This window comes from Diplotaxodon limnothrissa, linkage group LG8, assembly GCF_057381915.1.
Source record: "Diplotaxodon limnothrissa isolate DT_005_m linkage group LG8, D_limnothrissa_male_GT1.1, whole genome shotgun sequence".
Taxonomy (NCBI): domain Eukaryota; kingdom Metazoa; phylum Chordata; class Actinopteri; order Cichliformes; family Cichlidae; genus Diplotaxodon; species Diplotaxodon limnothrissa.
The window spans coordinates 15,114,726-15,137,151 of NC_140603.1; the positions used below are offsets into that span (position 1 = coordinate 15,114,726).

The following is a 22,426-nucleotide window of genomic DNA, read 5'->3' on the forward strand; positions in this document are numbered from 1 at the left end:
CTCACTTATCACCTTTTATGCTCACATTAAAATTGAGATCAACAAGCATTTGAAAGATTATCTTTAGGTTTATTTTACCTCACTTAATACTTTGTTAGATATGCTGTACTCCCTTAGATGTAAGCTATGTAGCTATATATGGTAATACATGGCTGACCCACCTAACATACATTAAATTATATATATTTGATAGATGCCTACAGTTTTTCAGAATTTAACAAGTTAGCAATCATCTAGCCTTGCATCCTTGTAAAACCTAAATAATTTGCAAATTTTTACACTGAGTACAACTATTTATAAGATTGTGTAAGAATATTTAGAAAATATACTTCATTTGCTTTCTAGCAGACAATTAGAGAAAGTGCAAAATCATTAAATATGAGAGAAGCTACTTTCCTTTAAATATGAGAGAAGCTACTTACCTTAGCACGAAGATAGAACAAAAAGGAAAAACAATTTGTCTTTAATTTCATAAAATCAAGACAATTTGCATATAAAGTAAGCATAAAAAAATTGTGGTTTCTTTATTAGCAGTGGCATGTGTTTGGTGTTTTCCTAGGGTTGCCAACTCCCTGAAAAATAAATAAGGGACACCTCGTGGCCAGGGCCGGGCGACCCAGTTGTCTTCACCCTTCCCAGTGTGGTGAATTTTCTAGCTCTTTTTTTGTGTGTGAAATTATTTTTTTAACCCTTTGACTTGAATTTGATTTAAGTAGATGTGTATTCTTTGTGATATGAACACATGTGAAACAAATGATCATTTAGCCATTTATTTTTAGCTCAAAATGACAACATTAACACAATAAAACAGGTCTCCTTCTTAAACAGAAGCCTGTCATGCTTAACTTTTGAGAATATAAGTAAATCTTTCTTTAAAAGAACTCTGTCCTGCTTAACTTAAAATAATAGAAAACAATAGAAAGAAAAACATTCTTGTAACAGTGCACATTTAGTGCATTTAGTACAATCGGCTTCAGTTGAAATATTATTTCAGCTTTTCTAATGCTAATCAGCTGCTCCTGTTTGTAAACCCGCTTGTTCCCATGATTACGCATCTTAACTCATCATCATTATTCATCTATGTATTACTTTTATGTATTAGTCATCTATTTGTTGTAATCATCTATCCTTGCAGTTGTTTATTACACAAAATAAATTATATTATCACACTTCTGGCCACATAGCGCTGATATTCATTGCACATGCCCATATTAACTTTTTCCAGCCAGGTGTTTTCCTTTTCCCATTCTTCCCTTTCTCTGAGGGGAACAAACATTGCTGCTCTAATGCTGGGCTCACACTGTGCGGTTTTAGGCCCATTTTGAGCCGATTTTTGACCGATTTTGGCCTTCATCGTGCATCGTGTAGTATACGTGGGGTAACGAGAAGTGATTAACACCTCACGACCAGCTCCCGATCATCAATCGCTCGTGAGGGTCTCATCACAGCCGCTCACACTGCTCGCGCGCAAACACGTAAACGTTGGTGTAAAAGATGGAGCAGCACGGCTGTGCAGCGTGTGATCTGGACACAAGCGATGGAGGCACAACTTGTAGAACTTTGGAAAGCTCATCCGAGCCTTTTCGATGTGGCATCACAAAATTATCACGACCACAACAACCGTGAAAACAGTTGGATTTACACTGCTGCTCAATCACAGCTGCCTGATCATGTTTTTCATTAGCAATTTAGCAAAGTTGATGGTGGTGGTGTGTCTGTGTGAGTGAAAGACAGAGAGAGCGAGCGACAGATTTTCTGTTATAACCTTCATGTTATGGAGGCACAGTGTGAGCACTCAGGTCGCATCAGAGCATCGGGCGGTATAGTGTGAGACCCTGCATCGTGACCTACCAACTTCTAACCCCTGCGAGTCAATCGTGCAGTTTGAGCAGGAGCTGAATAACGTGACTGAAAAAATCGCACAGTGTTTGCCCAGCTTTAGGTGTACTGTCGTCCGAGACTTGCACCGCCGTGTCGGCGTTTGTTTCCCTGTTGGCCATGCTTCTTGTTGTGGTCATCTGTTGTCTTCCGGTATTTTCTCCGTAAGCGACCTTTCCTCGACCAATGAGATGAGCGGTAATCTGAATTGTCATACTCGAATTGTCATAAGTGTGCTGTCAGCTCATTGGTCACAAAGCAGGAGAGGGGCTGGGAATTATGTTTTCAAACAAAGCGTTAATTCCATTAAAAGTTATAGACTACTTTTGATTCTCACGGGACAAAGTGCGTCCCTTATTAGCTCAATACGGGACGTGTACTTTTGTTTCGAAATACGGGACGATTCCGTATTTTAAGGGACGGTTGGCAACCCTATGTTTTCCCCTACTGAGAGGCTCAAGCTATTTTTTTTCTGCTAAGCTAAGCTAACCCTTTGCTAACATTCCTTTCATTAGCCATCTCCTTTTATTTCCCTCAAGAATTGCGCTCAAGTTCTTACATAAGCAAAGGTACCAACATGTTGTCATCTAAAGTAATGTTAGTTTGTATTGTAGTGCTCCAAAACGTGGCTTTTCTTTTCCCTCAAGACAACTGAAAGCAACACTTAAAATACAGGTCAATACCTGAAGCTTACATGTTGGTGTGAACAGTTGCAGCATGCTTTTATAGGGTTTATAGAGTTACCCTTTGCAGCATCTTCTTTTCCCATACATTTGTTTGTATAGATTCAGATACTATATATATCTTCATCAATGGATGCCTTCTCCTCCTTCATTTATCAGAAATGTGCATGCATCAGCTAGAGTCAATTTGGAGACAAGACCTCTGCCCCTGGGGTCAAAGTGTGAATCCCTGAAAGGGACAGGAATGTCATCCGTGGGCCCAACTGTCTGCAAGTTAGATAGCCTAGTGGTAAGACAGGTGGTCCCTAACCTAATATAACTTTAGTACCTACTCTGCAGTAGAGGCTGGCATATCTCTAGAAAGGGAAAAAGATCATTGGACTCAGGTAATTTATCTGATGTATGGTTATTTGGCTTTGGACAGGGCATCTTTATGCTGATACCTATTTTACAAAATATTGAAGCAATTGTTTTTTTAAACTCTTTATAATGTCAAAAGCTGATATAACTGAGTACAGTTCCTTGCACTATGATAACAGCATGTAAGTGGTGAATAGTAAAGCTCATGCATGGAAAGTAGACTGTGCTGTTTAAAATAACCCTGATGCAAGAAATAAAATTACAAAGAAGTTTGCGCTTGGCAGCTAGAATGACTGTGTGCATGCGCAGTAAGAGACAGATAAGTCCAGCATGTATATTAAGTTTCTCAGAGAACACTTTGCGCAGTTTAGCGCTGCAAAAAGCATTTTAAATAGTGATGAGATGATTAATTGGCAACATGAAAATAACCCTTCCTACTCAGCACCCAGTGTAGCTAATGTTATTAGTCAGTGATTATTCAGGAATATGTGATAGAGTTTTTGAGGCAGTGTCTGCAAGCAGAAATTTAAATTTTGAATTGAAAGCATTCTAGCTGATGCAGCATTTAAGAAGAAATGCTGAAATTACCACTTCATGCCTCTAGCATTCAACAGCTGTTAAACTGACAAAACCCTCAGGAGGCCGGGGATGCTCTCTTATATGGCTTTGTGTTATTCCTGTTAGGTTTTTTTCACCTTCTTACATGTTGAATTGCATGCTTCACTGTTTTTATCTAAACAGTGTAAACTGTATTGCAGATATTGACATACTTAATATTACCCCTTTTATTAATCTAGAGCCACAGAAGTTTGCAGATGATTCTGACGTTCGTGACTTTGTGTTACGGCAATAATTTTTAAACTTATACAAGATTTCTTCAAATACTCTCAACAATCTGATAAGAGAATGAAACGGAGGGAAACTTGAACTATCTAAGGACTTTTACTGATCGACAGTCGCAGATGTAATTTGTAATTTGCATTTCGTTCTCCTGAAAGAAAAGCACATCTTTCAACATCTGCTAATATATTATCACTCTGATTTACCAGATTTTATTGCTTTAGCTGTCTGACTTGCAGTTGTTGATAAGCTTTTATGAGGAGCCCCGTGGTTACTGCTGAAGACACAAATAACTGTAATCTATGGCTGTCGTGCCAAAAGATTTGCCTAAAGATGAATTTTTTTTTCTAACTCCTTCTACACATTGAATTAATTTCAAAGCAACAGGAACAGAATCTTTTTTGTACCGTCTGTAATTAGATGGCTTAATTTAAACATAAAATTCAGTAGCAGTACTTCCCTGCACTGCAGCAGCTTGGTAATTTACGCTAAAGACTGACCAATCACTTCACTGCCTGGTGGGCAATATAAATATATTAGGGTTTGTTTTATTTTATTTTGTTATGGTAACTCCCTACTTTAAGTGCATATAAATATATATTTTTTAAAATCTATTTATTTTCACGGGGTGTCTTAATACTATATACAATCTGAGCAACCCATATTTTCTGTACCTTTAAGACAAATGAAGGTTTATGTTACAAGTATTCACATAATGAACACTCTGTCATCTACATTCAATAAGTCTAATGGCATTTTCTGCCTGAAATGTTTTGTAATTAAATTAAATGTAATTGATATCAATATTTTTTCATTAGCAGAGTCATTAGTCAGTCATCTGGAAAATATGTCAACAGCTTGGGGCATTAAAAATGTCTGAGTTTGTATCTTCCAGTTCAAAGTGTCTTTTTATAATCCCACTATTTTTACATAACATTGAAACAATCCCAGCAAATGATTGCAAAATTATTGGTTAAAGGCTTCATTGTGTTAACCTCCGGCTAATGTGTGGCATGATGGCTCCATCTTGTGGTAATATTAGGAAATGTCAAATACAACTATGAAGAACTCAACTCAGGTGACTGAAAGTACTGACAGTACATCAGTGATAGTTATGAAAGATTTGAGTAATTTGAGTGAATTTAAATGTCCATCGGACAGCTCAATTGCAAGGGCTTCATCCTATCAAGATTCAAATTTCAAGATATTTTGCATGATGGTGCTCAGTTGAAAACACAAGCACAAACAAATACTTTAGACTTTACTTTCGTTTTACATTTAACTTTATTATGGTAAAGCACATACATACAAATACATAACATTCACAGCCTGAACTTAAGTACATTTTGTGCATTTGACTGAACAAATGTGAGCATTTTCTTGCAATAAAATAATTGTGGGCCTGCAGTAAGATTGCACATCAAGTGAAACTCCAAAATAAAAATCTGATGCTACAAATATTAGTAACCAAATTTTCAATTTTGCCCACTTCCCTTTCTAAAAGCACAGGGCTGAATTATAATTTTTATTTGTTGTTGTTCTGATGCATTTTTCATGTTTTGTGAAGCCATAAAGCACTTATCAAAAATCATGTCTCGCAATATATACATTTGAATCTGCATCACTTAATTTAGTCCATTTAGTTGTCATTAGAGCACCATAGGGCGAAAGGTGGGTACACTCTTGACAGGTCGCCAGTCTGTCGCAGTGCTGGGATAGCCTCCTTGGATGGATGGTTATAGCTGTAGAGTTGTCACATGTTGTATTTCACAGACAGGTGCCTCCACAGCACCTGCAAGCTGCTATAGAGTGTCTTCTATAGCAGCAGGTCCTGAAGCCTTCCAACAGTAGCAAAAAACAATTTGGATTATTTTTTAAAGAATATACTATCCCAATATTATTTTGATGTTTAAACCCAAATACCTGAAAAGAGTCGTACAGCAGAGCCAGAGATCTCAGAAAGTTACCGAATCTGACACACGGTGAAGAGAGAGAAATCCCCTCCAATGCTGACGGTGGATCAAGGAGGCCAGCGCTTATGCTGCAGGCCCGGATGCACTGTCTACACTGGCTGTCTCTCACCCTTTACCCACCCCTGTTGCTTGTCATGTGTTTCTTTGGTGTATTAAGAGTTTTTTCATGTGCTATGTGCAGAGGTGTTTTTTTTTTCTGTTCTCAAACTGAACCCCCTGTTGGAGCTCAGTCTGGGGGAGTTATTTTTTCTCCTTATCTTTCCTCATGTGGTGCATTTTCCATTGTTATACCTCTCTGACCTGTCTTCCCCATGTGATGTTTTTGTGTAATGCATGTATGGTCGGAGGGTAAGATGGCGCCTCCATTGCGTGCAAAAGGTCGGCAGCCTTAACATGAAATTTCCCCTTGTGGGACTAATAAAGACATCTTATCTTATCTTATCTTATCTGCAGCTCTCTGGGGAATTACTCATCTGCAGTAACAAACCAGTTTTATTACAGATTGACAAATATGGGACATTCATGCTGATGAAGCACAGTTTATTAAAAATCATTTAATACATGAAATGCAATGGTCCTGGAGCTGCCAGGGAAGAAAAGATGTTTAAAATCCAAGATGAAAATGCAAGTACTATTACATGGGGTTAAAATAGTGTTTTGTTGAAGTCACACCCATAAAAGGCTTTAATACAATATTTCCGACATTAGATGCTAAATATCTAAACCTATCCGGCACCCATGGAGGCAGCCTACAGTTAGAGTTGCCCAGGAAGAAGGGTGTGGCTGAGGTCTCATCAATGTTACCTAGACTTGAGCAGCCCTTCTAAGAGCGTGAGGCCCGGGTTCGAATCTTGCCCATGGCAGCATGTTTTCAGCGGACTCTTCAAGCTGAAGGAACTTCAACCTGTGCAGTTTGTTTCAGCGAATTGTTTTGCTTGGTCAGGATTTTGGCTAATTTATTACAATTTGCAAAGTTTTTATGATTTCAGCAACTTTTCTAATATGGACTCCAGCTTCTACACCTGTCTTCAGCAGACAGTTCAGCTTCTTCATGTTGTGCCAATTTTTCACCTTTCAGCAACTACTACTTTAAATGGAACTTCAGCTTGTTCAGCTTGTTCAGCTTGTTTTAGCGGACTGTTTTGGTTGTTTAATATTTCTGCTATTTTATTAAAATTCTGCAAAGTTTTTATGATTTCAGCTTCTTCAACTGTTTTCAGCAGACAGTTCAAGTTGTTCTGCACCCTGCACATTTTTTGTGTCATCATATCTCTTTTTGAAATGTGAATTGATTTGGCTCACTGAGATGAGCAGCTGCCCTGATTCTGGTCGACACAGGTTCGAGTCCTACCCGTGGTCAGTAGCGGTTTTTGATACTGGCGGTTGCCCAGGGCAGCATCGTGGTGGGGGTGGCATCAAGGACATGGGCAAAAAAAGTCGCTCGTATTCATGCTGCCCTGAAATCATGCCAGCGAATTTTGGGGATGGCATAGGCACGGATCAGTTTTCTATCACCCATTTGCTGGGAGTAAGGGCGCCCTCCGTTTGCGACGTGCGCCTGCTGCTTGCGGCACAGAGAGGAGAGGGCAGGGCGCCGGGGGATTCGCAGCATCTAATAGCCTACCCGCAAAATAAAACAAAACAAAATAAAACCCAACAAACACGAGACATAATGATACAGATTTATAATTTGAATTGATGTTTTTTCGAAATTCTATAAGCGAAAAGTGAGCGCGAGAGCCTTCGGTGCGCCTGCTTGCTACTGAAGTCAAAGTAAACTGTATTGTCATCTCCGCTTCATATAGTACAGTACATAGAGAGACGAGACGATGAGGCTCCAGTTATGTATCCTGAAACAATCAGAATCACACTCAGAATACTTTATTAATCCCTAAGGAAATTATGTGGGTCACAGTTGCTCCAAGAAGAAATGGTAAAAATAGTAACAGTAACAGATAAAACTCCAAACAATACATTATGTTACAGGTCTTAGACATTTAAGAAATATCAATAATATATACAGATTACTCAATTATAAATATCCAGGATTGACTGTGATTATAAATAAATATCAAGAAAATTGCCAAGAATATTACAGAGTAGAAAAGAGCGTGTGTAAAAAGGGTGTAACTACTGCAGTGCTTACAGTGTATTAGATGGAGGAGTTGTACAGGGAGATGGCCACAGGCAGGAATGATTTCCTGTGTTGTTCCGTGGTGCTTTTTGGTAATCTCAGTCTCTCATGAGCATGTTCCTGTGAGTAGCCAGCATGTCATGGAGTGGGTGGGAGGTATTATCCATGATTGTCCTTATCTTAGACAACATCTACCTCTCAGACACCACCCTAACAGAGTCCAGCTCCATCCCCACAACATTACTGGGCTTTAGGATCAGTTTATTTAGTTTGTTGGCATCTGTGACCCTCAACCTGCTGACCCAGCAGGTAACAGCATAGAGGATAGCACTGACCACAACCGAGATAGAACATTAAATAGTAGGGATAGTGAAAACTTCTGTTTACATTTGTTAGCCACTTGGCTATGATAGTAAACAGTAGACACTGATGTAGCCTACTGAATCTTTCGGACTGTGTTCAGCACAATATTAATTAGTGATTGTCAGTTGTTGATTTGTCCTATTCTCATTGTGTGACGAATTATGACGGCTGTTTGTTAGCCGTTTGCATACTATGCATACTCTCTCTCTCTTCATACATATGTGTGTGTGTGTGTGTGTGTGTGTGTGTGTGTGTGTTTCTCTGGTTAAATTCAGTATGGTTCTGACAACAGTTTTTACAATAAAATATGTTAATGTACAATCCTTAATATGTTTTATGTGTGGTTGGGGGGTGGGGTGGAGGGTATCGGGGCACCAGAGGGAGTGTTCGCCTAGGACGCCAAACAGGCTAGGACCGCCACTGCTCGTGGCAGTTGCTGCACAGCTTTCTTGCTAGCGCTCGTTCTGCATTCTTGACACTCTTCACTTTACCCTTTCAAATAAAGCTGTCTTCAGCAAACAGTTCAGCTTCTACACCTCTTCTCGGCAGATATTTCTCCTTTTTCAGCTTTTTTCGGCAGATAATTTCCGCTACACTGCATTCACGCTGCATTTTCACAGGAACTTTTTCTAGTCTTGTTTAGTATCACTTCGATTCATTAAGACAAGAAAACATTTACTCCAATACAAGAGAAAAAGTGGAGGTCCCACTTTTAACAGTGTAACCTTTTGGACAAAACATACTTTTGACTCTCCATTTAACATATTCCATCCAATGCTGACAAAGCATATCAACAGATACCCTGTTTTCTTGTCCCAATTTGCACGTTTGTGTGATTTGTTGATATTTTGTATTATTTTCCTATGGTTAACTAAAAAACTTTTGAAATGCTCTATCCTGTTCCAAACAAGTTTGACTCTTGAAACATCTCCTAGAAACCACTTTTAAAAGGTTCAATCAGCTCAGCTTCTCTCACAATAACACTACCATGTGGTCAGCCACACAGCTACATTTCAGAACACACTGCCTGTCCTTTATATTGCATTCAGTCTTCTCCAAAGTTAGTCCATATCACTGTTGGAAGACCTCAAACATTACCCATATGTTTGATCTAAGATAAGTTAAAATATCTGGAGGTGATCATTCAAAGCAACGGACAGTACAGATGACAGGTACAGGCAAGGTGGAGTGATTTGTGACAGAAAGGGATTAGAAAGAGTAAAAGGAAAAGTTTACAAGATGGTAGTGAGCTGGGTATTATGCATGGCATGAACAAAATGGAGGAACTGAAAAAAAGCTTACCGATGTCAAGCATAAGGGTGCTATAAATATTGCTGCTTGCTGAGACTGTACAAAAAAAAGTTAACACGTTTCACCGTAGCGTCAGAGAAACCAGCCACAGAGAGTAAACCAGACAGTTTAGTTTCCACCACATTCTACTTTCCTAAGAAGCCATTAGACCCAAATCATTTTTAAAATTGTTTAAAAATATGAAAGATATGTAATATGAAAATAAGTTAATATTGGCACCAAATTTAACTAGCACTAATAAACATGAAATGAGCAGATGGAGGTGAAAGATCTCAAGGCGCGGAAGGAGAAGTAACTATTTAGTTAGTCACTTGCCAATAAAAGAGACCAAAAGTTATAAAGTTAACAATTGAGCTGTAATATCCCAGGATCAGAGAAATTATTATTGTTAGAATATCATGTAGCTTGTTCAAGGTTATCTTAGGAAAACAAAGGAATTTGTACAGTTCAAAATATGTGGTGTCATTTGAGATTCATATGAAGCTTTTATCTTTCAGTTGTGACCACTTGATGCTGTGTAACTTCCTGAATCTACTTTGTTTTTACACATCGTGATGATCAGATAAAGCTCACTGTCAGTTACCCTGCTAAGAGGAACTTATGCAGTCAAAATGATGATCTCTTAAATATTAGTTGGTGTTTAAAATGCATCAACAATTTACAAAGAAGTGTTACACAGTGCAAACAATTTGTCTCAGTGTCACTAATCTACTATCCTTTCTTCTAAGAAGAAAAAGAGCATGAACATGGAAATGATGTCAAATCTAAATGCAGCGATATCTTAAAGACTACTTACATGTTGTAGTCTATGCAGAATTAATCAGTATGGAGTTTTAATTTGGATATTAAAGGAAAACGTATACATATGTCACCCCTTTTCTGCTCTTAGGGTGCCTCTGACCCCACTGCAGCAAATACACCAATAGTGAAATCTACTGGACTTTGTAATGTAAGAAAGTAATCAGTGAAACAAACAATGAAAGCAGCATAATCAATGCTTCAAATGTGGTTTTGACTTTTTTTTTCTCGTTTTTAGTAGCATAACTCTCAGGATAACATTGCTAGGAGGCACCAAGTCCTGCCCCATCTCACCTATGGTGGCTTTTGTTTTAAATGTGTAAACACACCTCTGTGCACCAAGATAAAAGCAAAATGTTTGTAAGTTACCCAGCTCAATAAATTCAGTTCAATTCAATTCAATTTTATTTATATAGCGCCAAATCACAACAAAAGTCACCTCAAGATGCTTTATATTGTAAAGCAGCTACAGAGAAAAACACAACAATCATATGACCCCCTATGAGCAAGCACTTTGGCGACAGTAGGAAGGAAAAACAGGAAGAAACCTCCAGCAGAACCAGGCTCAGGGAGGGGCGGCCATCTGCTGCGACCGGTTGGGGTGAGAGAAGGAAGACATGCTGTGGAAGAGAGACAGGGGTTAATAACAGATATGATTCAATGCAGAGCGGTCTATTAACACATAGTGAGTGAGAAAGGTGACTGGAAAGGAAAAACTCAATGCATGACGGGAATCCCCTGGCAGCTTACGTCTATCGCAGCATAACTAAGGGAGGATTCAGAGTCACCGGGTCCAGCCTTAACTATATGCTTTAGCAAAAAGGAAAGTTTTAAGCCTAATCTTGAAAATAGAGATAGTGTCTGTCTCCCAAATCCAAACTGGAAGCTGGTTCCACAGAAGTGAACTGAAAACTGAGGGCTCTGCCTCCCATTCTACTTGTAAATAATATAGGAACAACAAGTAGGCCTGCAGTGCAAGAGCGAAGTGCTCTAATAGGGTGATATGGTACTACAAGGTTATTAAGATAAGATTGGGCCTGATTATTTAAGACCTTGTATTTCCTTGGAGGCCATCTTGTCTTGGTGGTAAAGAGGAAAACTGCCTCAAATGCAGCTCTTTTATAGGAAATGGGCTGGCAAGAGTAGGAGTTTGGTTGGTCAACCATTTGCAGAAATTTAGTCATTAGAGATGTGTAAAATGACCTTTAAAATATGTATTTTCATACATGACACGTCTACTTTCATTTTTGACAAGTGATTGATAATGTTAGGATTATTTGTGAAAACTAATCTTCTTTGTTTGTCCCTCTCTGGAAGGATTATGTCATGGGGCGGTTTGAACTGAGAAGGCGTGGTCTGAAAGGGTATAAAGGTGGACTTAGAGAAAAGAGAGAAAATCGTTTGGGAGTCAACACCTCTTTTAGTCCACACTCCAGTTAGTGGTGGTAATACACCATTTTGTTGTTTGCCAACTGCCAATAAAACTTAAAAGAAGAAGAAGAAGAAATGGATAGGCTGCCATTTTGGAAGTTTCTGTGTGTGGGTGTAAAAGACTGGCCAATAAACTCTGTTCCATCAAGTCAGAGTGATGTCTGCTGTTTTCCATTCCACACCTCTCTGTGATCCAAATATATAATATAATGGCAATGGCATCAAAATAATGCATAATGTTTGTTTGTGTCATGTCCAGTGCTGTAGCAGGCAGGATGGGGACCCAAACGCAGGACTCAACAAAGTAGGCAGCTTCACTGCTGTAGAAACAAACTCCAAAACAAACTCATGACCAGTGTTGGGACTAACGCGTTATTAACTCATTCACTGCCAGCCATTTTCAAATCAGGTAACTCCCCACTGCCAGGGTTTTTGAGCATTTTTACTCATTTTTGAAGAGCCACAGAAAACTGTGTGTTATGATCATATAAACGCTGAACCTACCAAAATGAAGAACAGACTCTCTTCTTTCATCCAAAAAAAAAAAGCTTGTTTCTACCATTTTCCATTCTTTAGTAATCAGCTGTAGAGGAGAGGTGGGTTCCACCAAAAATGCCTGTTTTGACCAAAAAAAGGGAGAAAACGAGCTTTTTGTGAAAAATACATTTCAAGCAGAAAAGTGCCTTTGACACTAATATTTCTTGCTCTGTGACACCTCTAACATATAAAATAGTTATTCACTTCTATAAAACAGAAATAACACTGAGAAAGGTTATGTTTTATCAAAACAATTTATTTACAAATATATGAAAAAATAAAATGTATTCTAGCCCCTCCCATTGAAAAACGTAATTGACGTCTATAGACGTCAATGGCAGTCAACGTAAGTTTTTCAATTGACGTCTATAGACGTCAATGGCAGTGAATGAGTTAAGTAACGCGTTACAGTAACTACGTTATTATTGTGGTAACGAGCACGGTAACTAGTTATTATGCCAAAACCAGGAACGCGTTACTCGTTACTGGGATTTAGATAGGCTCGTTATTCGTTACTTCGTGTGGTGGCTATCGCGGAGCTTCCACAGATTCAATAACATTAGCAAGTGGTGGAGGCCAGCAGGTGGATGAAGGAAAAGGGAGGTAAGAGGAGAGACCCGAAGCGGCCACTGGTCCGAGTGTCAGGTGAACTGAACTTCACGTAAGAAGTTATAACCTGCAGTCCATCTGGGTCAGATATGAACCAAGTTTAGGTGGAGTTTATTTTCGTTGTGCTGACTTTTTCTAGCTAGCATGACGGAGTTTACAGCTGGGTGGGTGCTATGTTACTGATGTTGAACTTTATTTTGTTCATAAGGTTAATTATTAGAGTTGCCAACCGTCCCGTAAAAAATGGAATCGTCTCTATTCAGATAAAATATTACGCGTTTCTTATTGAGGTGAAAAGGAACAGTTTGTCCCGGACTTCAGCTAGAATGGAAAAAGACACAAAGCTGGAGTTTTTCTGCGTCTTTACGCTGTCAGCTGCCTTTTCTCCTCTCATTCTCTCCCCCCTCTCCTGTTTCTACTTCAATCATGAAACTGATCAATGATCAGCTGATCGGCTTTTGTCTCTTGTTTACAGTGGAGCAAAAAAGTATTTAGTCAGCCACCGATTGTGCAAGTTCCCCCACCTAAAATGATGACAGAGGTCAGTAATTTGCACCAGAGGTACACTTCAACTGTGAGAGACAGAATATGAAAAAAAAAAAAAATCCATGAATCCACATGGTAGGATTTGTAAAGAATTTATTCGTAAATCAGGGTGGAAAATAAGTATTTGGTCAATAACAAAAATACAACTCAATACTTTGTAACATAACCTTTGTTGGCAGTAACAGAGGTCAAACGTTTACTATAGGTCTTTACCAGGTTTGCACACACAGTAGCTGGTATTTTGGCCCATTCCTCCATGCAGATCTTCTCGAGAGCAGTGATGTTTTGGGGCTGTCGCCGAGCAACACGGACTTTCAACTCCCGCCACAGATTTTCTATGGGGTTGAGGTCTGGAGACTGGCTAGGCCACTCCAGGACTTTCAAATGCTTCTTACGGAGCCACTCCTTTGTTGCCCGGGCGGTGTGTTTTGGATCATTGTCATGTTGGAAGACCCAGCCTCGTTTCATCTTCAAAGTTCTCACTGATGGAAGGAGGTTTTGGCTCAAAATCTCACGATACATGGCCCCATTCATTCTGTCCTTAACACGGATCAGTCGTCCTGTCCCCTTGGCAGAAAAACAGCCCCATAGCATGATGTTTCCACCCCCATGCTTCACAGTAGGTATGGTGTTCTTGGGATGCAACTCAGTATTCGTCTTCCTCCAAACACGACGAGTTGAGTTTATACCAAAAAGTTCTACTTTGGTTTCATCTGACCACATGACATTCTCCCAATCCTCTGCTGTATCATCCATGTGCTCTCTGGCAAACTTCAGACGGGCCTGGACATGCACTGGCTTCAGCAGCGGAACACGTCTGGCACTGCGGGATTTGATTCCCTTACTTATTTTCCACCCTAATTTACGAATAAATTCTTTACAAATCCTACCATGTGAATTCATAGATTTTTTTTCACATTCTGTCTCTCACAGTTGAAGTGTACCTCTGGTGCAAATTACTGACCTCTGTCATCATTTTAAGTGGGGGAACTTGCACAATCGGTGGCTGACTAAATACTTTTTTGCCCCACTGTATTTATCGCCCACTTTGCGCCAGAAAGAGGAAACCAGCGGATGTCGCGATAAACAACAGCAGCACTTTTAAGCTTGATCAGCTGTTGTTAGAATTTATTTAATATTAATTTCTAGTATCAGTTGATGTTGACTGGAGCCACAGCTGTAAACCTGCTGGTCATGATATCGGTTTGAATATGTGGTGAGAGGGAAACATGAAGATGAAACCAGGAGATGTCCTTACTGAATCATCAGAGCTGTGATGGAGAAACAGGTTTACCTTTTAGTTAACATGAATGAGTTGAAGGGAAGTTATGAACTGTTTCTGAGAGACAAATAACACCAGGATCCTTTTCTAAGTAGCTGACAGCTGGTAACTGTGCAGGGGCGGATCTAGCAAAGTGTTGCCAGGGGTCCATGTAGGGAATTAAAAGGGAAAGGGGGGCACAAGGAAATACTTTCTTATTCTCATTTAAAATGTCTCACTTTTAAAAAAATAATTATCTGAGTCTTACAACAAACAATTGATAGATTGATACATATATACCATCAGAACAGTGTACATCACTGTCACAACAGAGTTTATTTTCATTCAAAGGCTTTATGATTTTTCCTATACTGGTGGGCCGGTCTCTAGTCAAAATGCCCGGGACGATTTTTTTGTCCCAGTCCAGCCCTGTATGCAGCTCATCTGCAGTCTGGTGTTACCTACATCTTCCTATTCAGAAGGCAGAATTTCCGAGTTCTGAGTACAATCGAAAGCACCACGACTGCAGTTTTTGTGTTGGATGTAAAAAGCAGGCTAGGATAGAATCAGGCGTGGGATTTCTCTCGTGGAAATGTGCACATTATCTTTTCCTTTCTATTGGTAGGTGGCACAGTGCACTTGTGGCAAGTAAGCAAGCTAGAAGACTGGCAATCTTGCTGGGTATCCAGTTACGGAAGCAACACATTAACAAGAGAATTCTGAGTAAAACCAAAGTTACTTTCCCTAGTAACTAGTTACTCTGAAAGTAACGAGTAACTTGAAGTAACTGAGTTACTTTTGATAGAAGTAACTAGTAATGTAACTGAGTTAATAATTTAAAGTAACTTACCCAACACTGCTCATGACAACAAACATATACTGCTGGTGTGTAACATGTTCATGTGCAGAACTGAACATGCTACATACCAGACAAGGAACTATCAAAATAAAACAGAAAACATGAGACACAGACTGAAATGTGGACTTGACACTGGGACCGAGGACGACTAGGTATGAAAGAAAGAACACAGGGGAGAGGCACAGAAACACAACCTAAATTCTAGAAACTACAAAGAATAACTGAGAAACAAGACTATGACATGAATAACACTAAATCAAAGAATATGTAAAATAACACCCAGTAAAAACCCATTTTTATTTATATCTAAATACACAATCAGCATGAACTAGCAGTTACAGAAAATGTAAAGTGATTACCTTTAATAAACACATAAAACAGACAACTTGATTAATGTACCCTTGACAAGCAGCAGACAGTTAATAATGAAGAAATGGGCGGGGCAAAGGTCTCTGTATTTATGCGAGGCCCTAAAGGAGAAGCAGCTATTTACTTCACCACTTGCTAATATGGTTACAAGAGGAGCATAGTTAAGAATTACAGTCTGTGTTGGACAGTAACCACCCAGGTGCTGAGAAATCATTTGTGTTTTTGTCAAAATACCAACAGAGGTGAATGTGTAGTATGTGTGCCAGTTACGAGTCCTGAAGACGATGAAGCTTTTATCCCTTATCTCAGACCACTTGTTGCTCTGTGTCTTCCTGAGTCTACTTTGGGTAAGTTTTTTTTTACCTTTCACTTTGATGGTGATCAGATAGTGAAGCTCAGTGTAGGTTACCCTCGACAAAAGGAAACAGTGCAGTCAAAACCACAGTGAAGCCTAAATGCATGACATGCTTCATTATGTATTTGAAACACTATAGTTATGTTTTGTAAAATACTGGTTTGTACAGAAATATAAGAACAACAAAATCTTGTTAAACGGCATGAAAATTCTGGACTTTTCCAGATTTTGAAACATGAATTTATTCCTTCTTTGCGACACCGATCTGTTTCCTCTGAGAACAAAAAGAGCACGAAAGAAGAAAATTCAACAATATCTTAAACACTTACACGATACAGACTTAATGATTTAATCAAATCAGATGTGGAATTTTAAAGAGTGTGTCCGAGGAGAAATGTGTTAGATATTTCATAGGCCAGTAACTGTAAGTAACTGTAGCTATAATATACAATATAATAATACATATGATTTGCATTTTTAGTAAAAGCAAACACTTAATTAATAGATTTTTTGCCAGCTCTGTGATTTTTATGTTACAGATGTTGCTAGTTGTAGAAGCTGACACATAAAATGCTAAAATAATTTGACACTGACTTACTTAAACTCCCAGAGACCAGCCATTTGGCTTTTCTACCTATAAAACCCGGAGAGCTGCCAAATGGCTGGTAGGCTTTTAGCTAAGGTTTAGCTTCAGCCAAGTGTTTCCTGCACATTATTTTTTTTATTTTTAGTGAAAGTTTTTGTTCTTATAAAGCAGAATGCTCAGAGGATATCTCGAAGTATTACTGTTCACATAATGTTTATGATATAATGTAGATGTGAAATTAAAAGCAGCAAACATCGCTCTGTGACTCTGCCACAGACTCGTGTTAACTGGGTATTCAATGGTGATTTTTTTTCACAGATTTTAGATTCTGTAGTTTTCACTCTTTTTCTGCTTTTAGGGCACAACTGACTCCACTAAAATAATCACACCAACAGTGACGACGACAGTGACAGCAGGACAGAAAAGTACAGCAAAAACAACACAAAAATTTATTCCACTGGCTGAAACAAGTCCCACTCCACAAACTTCAACAGAACAAACAACATCTACAACAGCAAAAGCCCGTAAGAATGAAACACTATTTTTTTTAACTTTTGTTGGTTATTGGTAAAACTGAAGTGAATATCATTCTGGGTTTTTATTGTGGTAAAAGGTGAACACCACTCTCAACTCATCACAGCTCCTGATGATGTAACAAAAGGCACAGTGGTACAAAGGAATGAAAGCAGTATAGTCAGTGCTTCAGTTCTTGTTCTTTTTAAAACTTTTTTGTAACTACAACCACTGTGTGTCCTCTTTTCTTTTTCAGCTCCAAATAATGTTGACATAGTGAATGTGACCACACAAAATGAGAACAGTATAACTCTGACCTGGAACAAGGTTAACAACATCCCAACATACATCCTGCAATATGGTAATATAATAAAAAAGATAAATAAAACTGAAGAAGGACCCATAGTACATGTGGTCACTTCTCTGACTGCTGGGAGAAACTACACATTCATTCTCTTCACCACGTCTGAGGGACTCAACAGCAGTGGATACAGATTCAGTGCTGTGACAGGTTGGTGAGCACTGAACAAAACATTCAGTCTAATTAAAACATAAACAAAATACAAGATGTTGTTGGGAACATTGTTTTAGTTTCTTTTGTGTGTGTTTTTCCTATTGTAGCTCCTCGTAATGCTAAAGAATTCAAGGCCGTTGGTCAAAATGAGACCAGCATAAAGCTGCAATGGAAAACAGTCTCCAACAGTGACAGTTATATTCTTTTGTTTAATGAAAGACAGATCAGCATTAAGAATTTTACAGAAGAATACACAGTCTCAAATTTGACTGATGGAACCAGATACAATTTCACTCTCCTCACTGTGTTTAGAAATGTCAGAAGCAGTGGAGTAAACTGCATCGCAGTCACTGGTAAGATATATTTTCTCTAACATAGACAGATAAACCAGGATGGACCGGCTCATTAGTACTTGAAACTTTAGCTGATGGAGAGTTGTTGTTTTTTTTTTAATCAAAGCCACTTTCCTCTGTTATCTTTAGCTCTACAAAGTGTTAATAATGTGACTGTGGTGCATCAAAATGAGATGAGTATACCACTGGAGTGGGACAAGGTTAAAAACATCCCAGAATACATCCTACAGAATAATAACATAAACATTTGCTAAATTTTCCAATTTGAATATGTCAAATACTAACCCGACCTATAATCCTAGACTGCTTACTGCTAACCTGGTGGAGGTTAACAGATTAAAAACATCTAAAACAGTCATAGTCCTTTAAAATGTTCCACAGTTGATGCTCCTCTACAACATGAACAAGGGCAGAGCTCTATAATGATGTTTAAGGTTTCTCAGAAACAGAAGAGTGTAGCTCACCTAATATTTTTCAAAAGGACCGATAAAAATACTGAAACTGAAGCCTCGCTCCATGTTTCTGTTTCTGACAGAAAATGTTGTTACAGTTTCTTGTTTGTGCGTTTTTCTATTCTAGCTCCTCGTAATGCTGACGAATTTAAGAAAAATGGACAAGATGAGACCAGCATAACTCTGGAGTGGAAAACAGTCCCCAACATCGACAATTATATTCTTGTGTTTAATGAAAGAGAGATCAACATTAGTAATTCTGAAAAAGAATACAGAGTGTTAAATTTGACCAGTGGAACCAGATACAATTTCACTCTCTTCACTGTGTTTGGAAATGTCAGAAGCAGTGGAGTAAACTGCATCACAGTCACTGGTGAGATGTAATTTCTCTATATTTTCTCATTTTTTTGGGGAACATGCTTATATACTAGCTTCTCGTAACATAAACATTTGTTAAATTTTCCTATTTTTTGTCTGATGTACATTTACAACATTAGACAGGGGACATTAGAATTTGAAATTTAACTTTTATACTTTCTAAAGGCTTAGGAAACATCAATGGTTACTTAAGGATGAAACATTGTGAATCAGACTTTGTAAAATTGTCTTTATTTCATCTTTAGCTCCTGATATAATATATTTAAATGGACAATATAAGTCCAAGTCGATATTCTATATTTTCCTTCTGGCCTGCAGTGCCATTTATTCATCCTGGCTCCACCCACCAACCATATCTCTGTGAAGAAGGAAGTGTGCATCTAACCCTGATGATAGGCTTGTGCTTGTGATAGAGCAGCAAATATGGATAATGTGCTCTTAGCGAGCAGCATGCTTAATTATTATATTTTATACAATAATTATCTAATTATTATATTATTAGTACACACTATTTATTTATTTAATTTTGACTGATCTGATCACCTGATTGGAAACATACATTGATGCTGAGCCATTTAGCTCACACACCTACTCAGACTTAAGTATGTAAAAGCTTGTGATAACTGAACTAGCTCTATGCTCCCGTATTTCATTTTAAAAGAAAAAGATGAACAAATTCCACTTCTGAGTTTTGTTTTTTCAGTTCCACCAGTGGTGCCTTGGGTCAGTGTGACTGAACGATTTGCTAACAGCATAACTCTAGAGTGGGAGAACATGAATAAAGCCTGGCAATACGAGCTTCAAATCAATGGTGGTGTGTCAGATAGTGTGTCAGACGTCTCCTCAGATACAATCAGAAAAGTAGTGACATCTCTTCAGCCTGGATCACAGTATGATTTCAGCTTAACCACAGTGTTCGCTGGACTCAGGAGCACTCCTTATACGAATTTCACAGTAACAGGTAAAAAAAATTATCTCTGTTAGACTTTTATAACTTTTTCTTGTCTCTTTTCAATGAGTTGTGTAAAAAAGAAGAAGCAGGTTCTTGCATATAACTGTTTTCTCCTCTATTTCAGCCATAGACTGTGCCAGTGCAGACTGGAAAGTTACCAACTCATCAATCAAAGCAAAGATTGAAGGCTTGTTCTCGACCGCAACGGCCCGTAATGGATCTAACGTTCATGTCAGTGATGGACGTGAAAATGTGTCGTTTACTGGACTTTACCCTGGTGCCACCTATAACATCTCTCTTGTCTATGAAAAGTCTTCCAGAGTTTTCCTGCAGTGTGAACACAAATTAACAATTTGTGAGTACAACAGAAACCATTTGAAGGACTAGCATATTTTTAATCTGTAAATTAGTTTTTAAGATCTTAAAGTATTCACTCATATTGGTTACAGAAAGGTTATCTGTGAATTTATTTAATTTAATTTTTAATTTTTAGTTTTCACCCTTGCATTCAATTTTTAATCTTAAAAAGGTTTATTGCAGAAAAATAATTTTGTTAACATACCTACATACCACAGGTTAACACAGTTACATAATATGATTCAGTATTAATATATGAGCTTTAACTAACTATCATTTTATTACTAACTGAAGAATTCATTCTGATGAATTAGCTCAAGAAATTAAAAAGGTTAAAACAGAAAATGAGTAATTCTTTCAATATCTAATGTGTCAATGTTGGGGTCTTTATTTTTAGTTTTTATATGAAAATTCCAAAAATATAATAAACTTTATAAACTGTAGGGTACTGCTTTGAATTAAAAGTAAAACAAATAATCTTTCTATTTGAGAACAAATTTTAAAATGATGCACTTTTCACAGACTCTGTTTTATAGTATAAAAAGTTTAATTATACTTACTATAAGTCATATATTTTCTGCTTTAGTTGTGACTGTAAAACCTTTTTCTTGTTTTACTCAGTTCCTCCTAATCTAAATGCTCACTGTGAGTACTGGGCAGCTGGATACTCTGTTCTTATTAAATGGACAGTTCCAGAGGGCGAGTGGACTAATGCGGAGGTGAATGTGGCTGGAAAGACTCACACAGTAGCTAGTCCTGAAACTGAGATCATAATCGATGGATTCCAACCTGCCAAAAAATATAAGGTGTCTGTAACTTCACTGTCTGGGGTGAGGAGTTCTGAACCGCATGTGTTTTACTGCCAAACTGATCCAAGGGGTGAGTAAAAGTAACTACATTACCATGTTACTGCTTGTAATCATAACAACATACAGTATTTTCAACTTTGACTTGATTACAAATCGTTTCATTTCACTCAAGTTTAAAAATAAACCTCTACATTTTTTAACTTCGTTGTATTTTAATAATGCTTTTGCTCCCTTTAGAAGTTAATTTACTTGAGTTATCTTCGTCTAATATGAAATGTGTGATCTGAAAAACCTCATTTTAACAAATATGCAAAAAGCTTAGAAGTCATAAAGAGAGCACTGTATACTGTCCCTAAATGCCATTTCATTGACACAGCTATTAAATTTGACAAAACATAAATAGTCTGTCTCAATGCTACAACACAAAACATCCCTAATTTAAATTTAACTGGCGCCCACTCAGGTTCATTTGTGCTGAGACTCTTCCGCCATCTAGTGGTCTTCAGTCCTTACTGCTTTTCTACTGGTCTGCTTCTGTCTATCTACTGGAGCAGGAAGATGACAAACAATCCAGCTGTCTCCATGGAGATGACCAAGTGTGATGGAGGAGGAGATGAATTATATGAAGACTATGACAATGTCACAGTGCTTGGCACCGAGCATGACTTCTAAGCAGAAGAGACCAGTTATGTACTTGGTTAGTTTAAAAACTAGATAAAAAATATTCTACTAAGTACTCTAAGTACTCAATTTAGATTAAAAAGTACTCATTTTTAGGCAAGAAAAGTACTAGTTTCATATGGCGAAAGTATTGTTTTAGTTTAGTTTAGTTTAGTTTAGTTTAGTTTAGTTTAGTTTAGTGCGCTCTCTGCCCTGTCTTAGAAACCACACTTTTTCCCATGGAGGAAATGTAATCTGAGGAGCTGTCCTGTCAGCACTTAGCTTTGGCACAAATTGATGCAGAAGACACTGCCAGTGCCAAAGTGCCTTTTGACTTTGCTTCATGTGATCTGTGTGTGTTTGTGACCGCTTAGGCTTTCTCTGAGGAGAATCTGTGAATTGCTTTGTTGACCGGTCTCTGCTGTGTTTGTTCCTGTGTTAGTTAGTAGTAGCAGCCCGGCACTTACTTTAAGATTCATCTTTAATAAAAACCTTTTGTTTTTGCTCGTGATTGTGTCTCACTGTCTCCTTTTTTAGACAATTGT

General features: G+C 38.1%; 1 protein-coding gene across 1 annotated transcript; it reads left to right on the forward strand.

Moving 5' to 3' along the window:
• The first annotated feature begins 8,033 nt into the window (after nucleotides 1–8,033).
• Nucleotides 8,034–21,893, forward strand: LOC146626553 (tenascin-N-like). The gene is made up of 8 exons (XM_085361814.1): nucleotides 8,034–8,177; nucleotides 17,252–17,318; nucleotides 17,663–17,917; nucleotides 18,853–19,098; nucleotides 19,807–20,064; nucleotides 20,180–20,410; nucleotides 21,034–21,291; nucleotides 21,685–21,893. The coding sequence occupies exons 1-8, from the start codon at nucleotides 8,034–8,036 to the stop codon at nucleotides 21,891–21,893; spliced, it is 1,668 nt and encodes a 555-aa protein (XP_085217940.1).
• The last annotated feature ends 533 nt before the right edge of the window (nucleotides 21,894–22,426 follow it).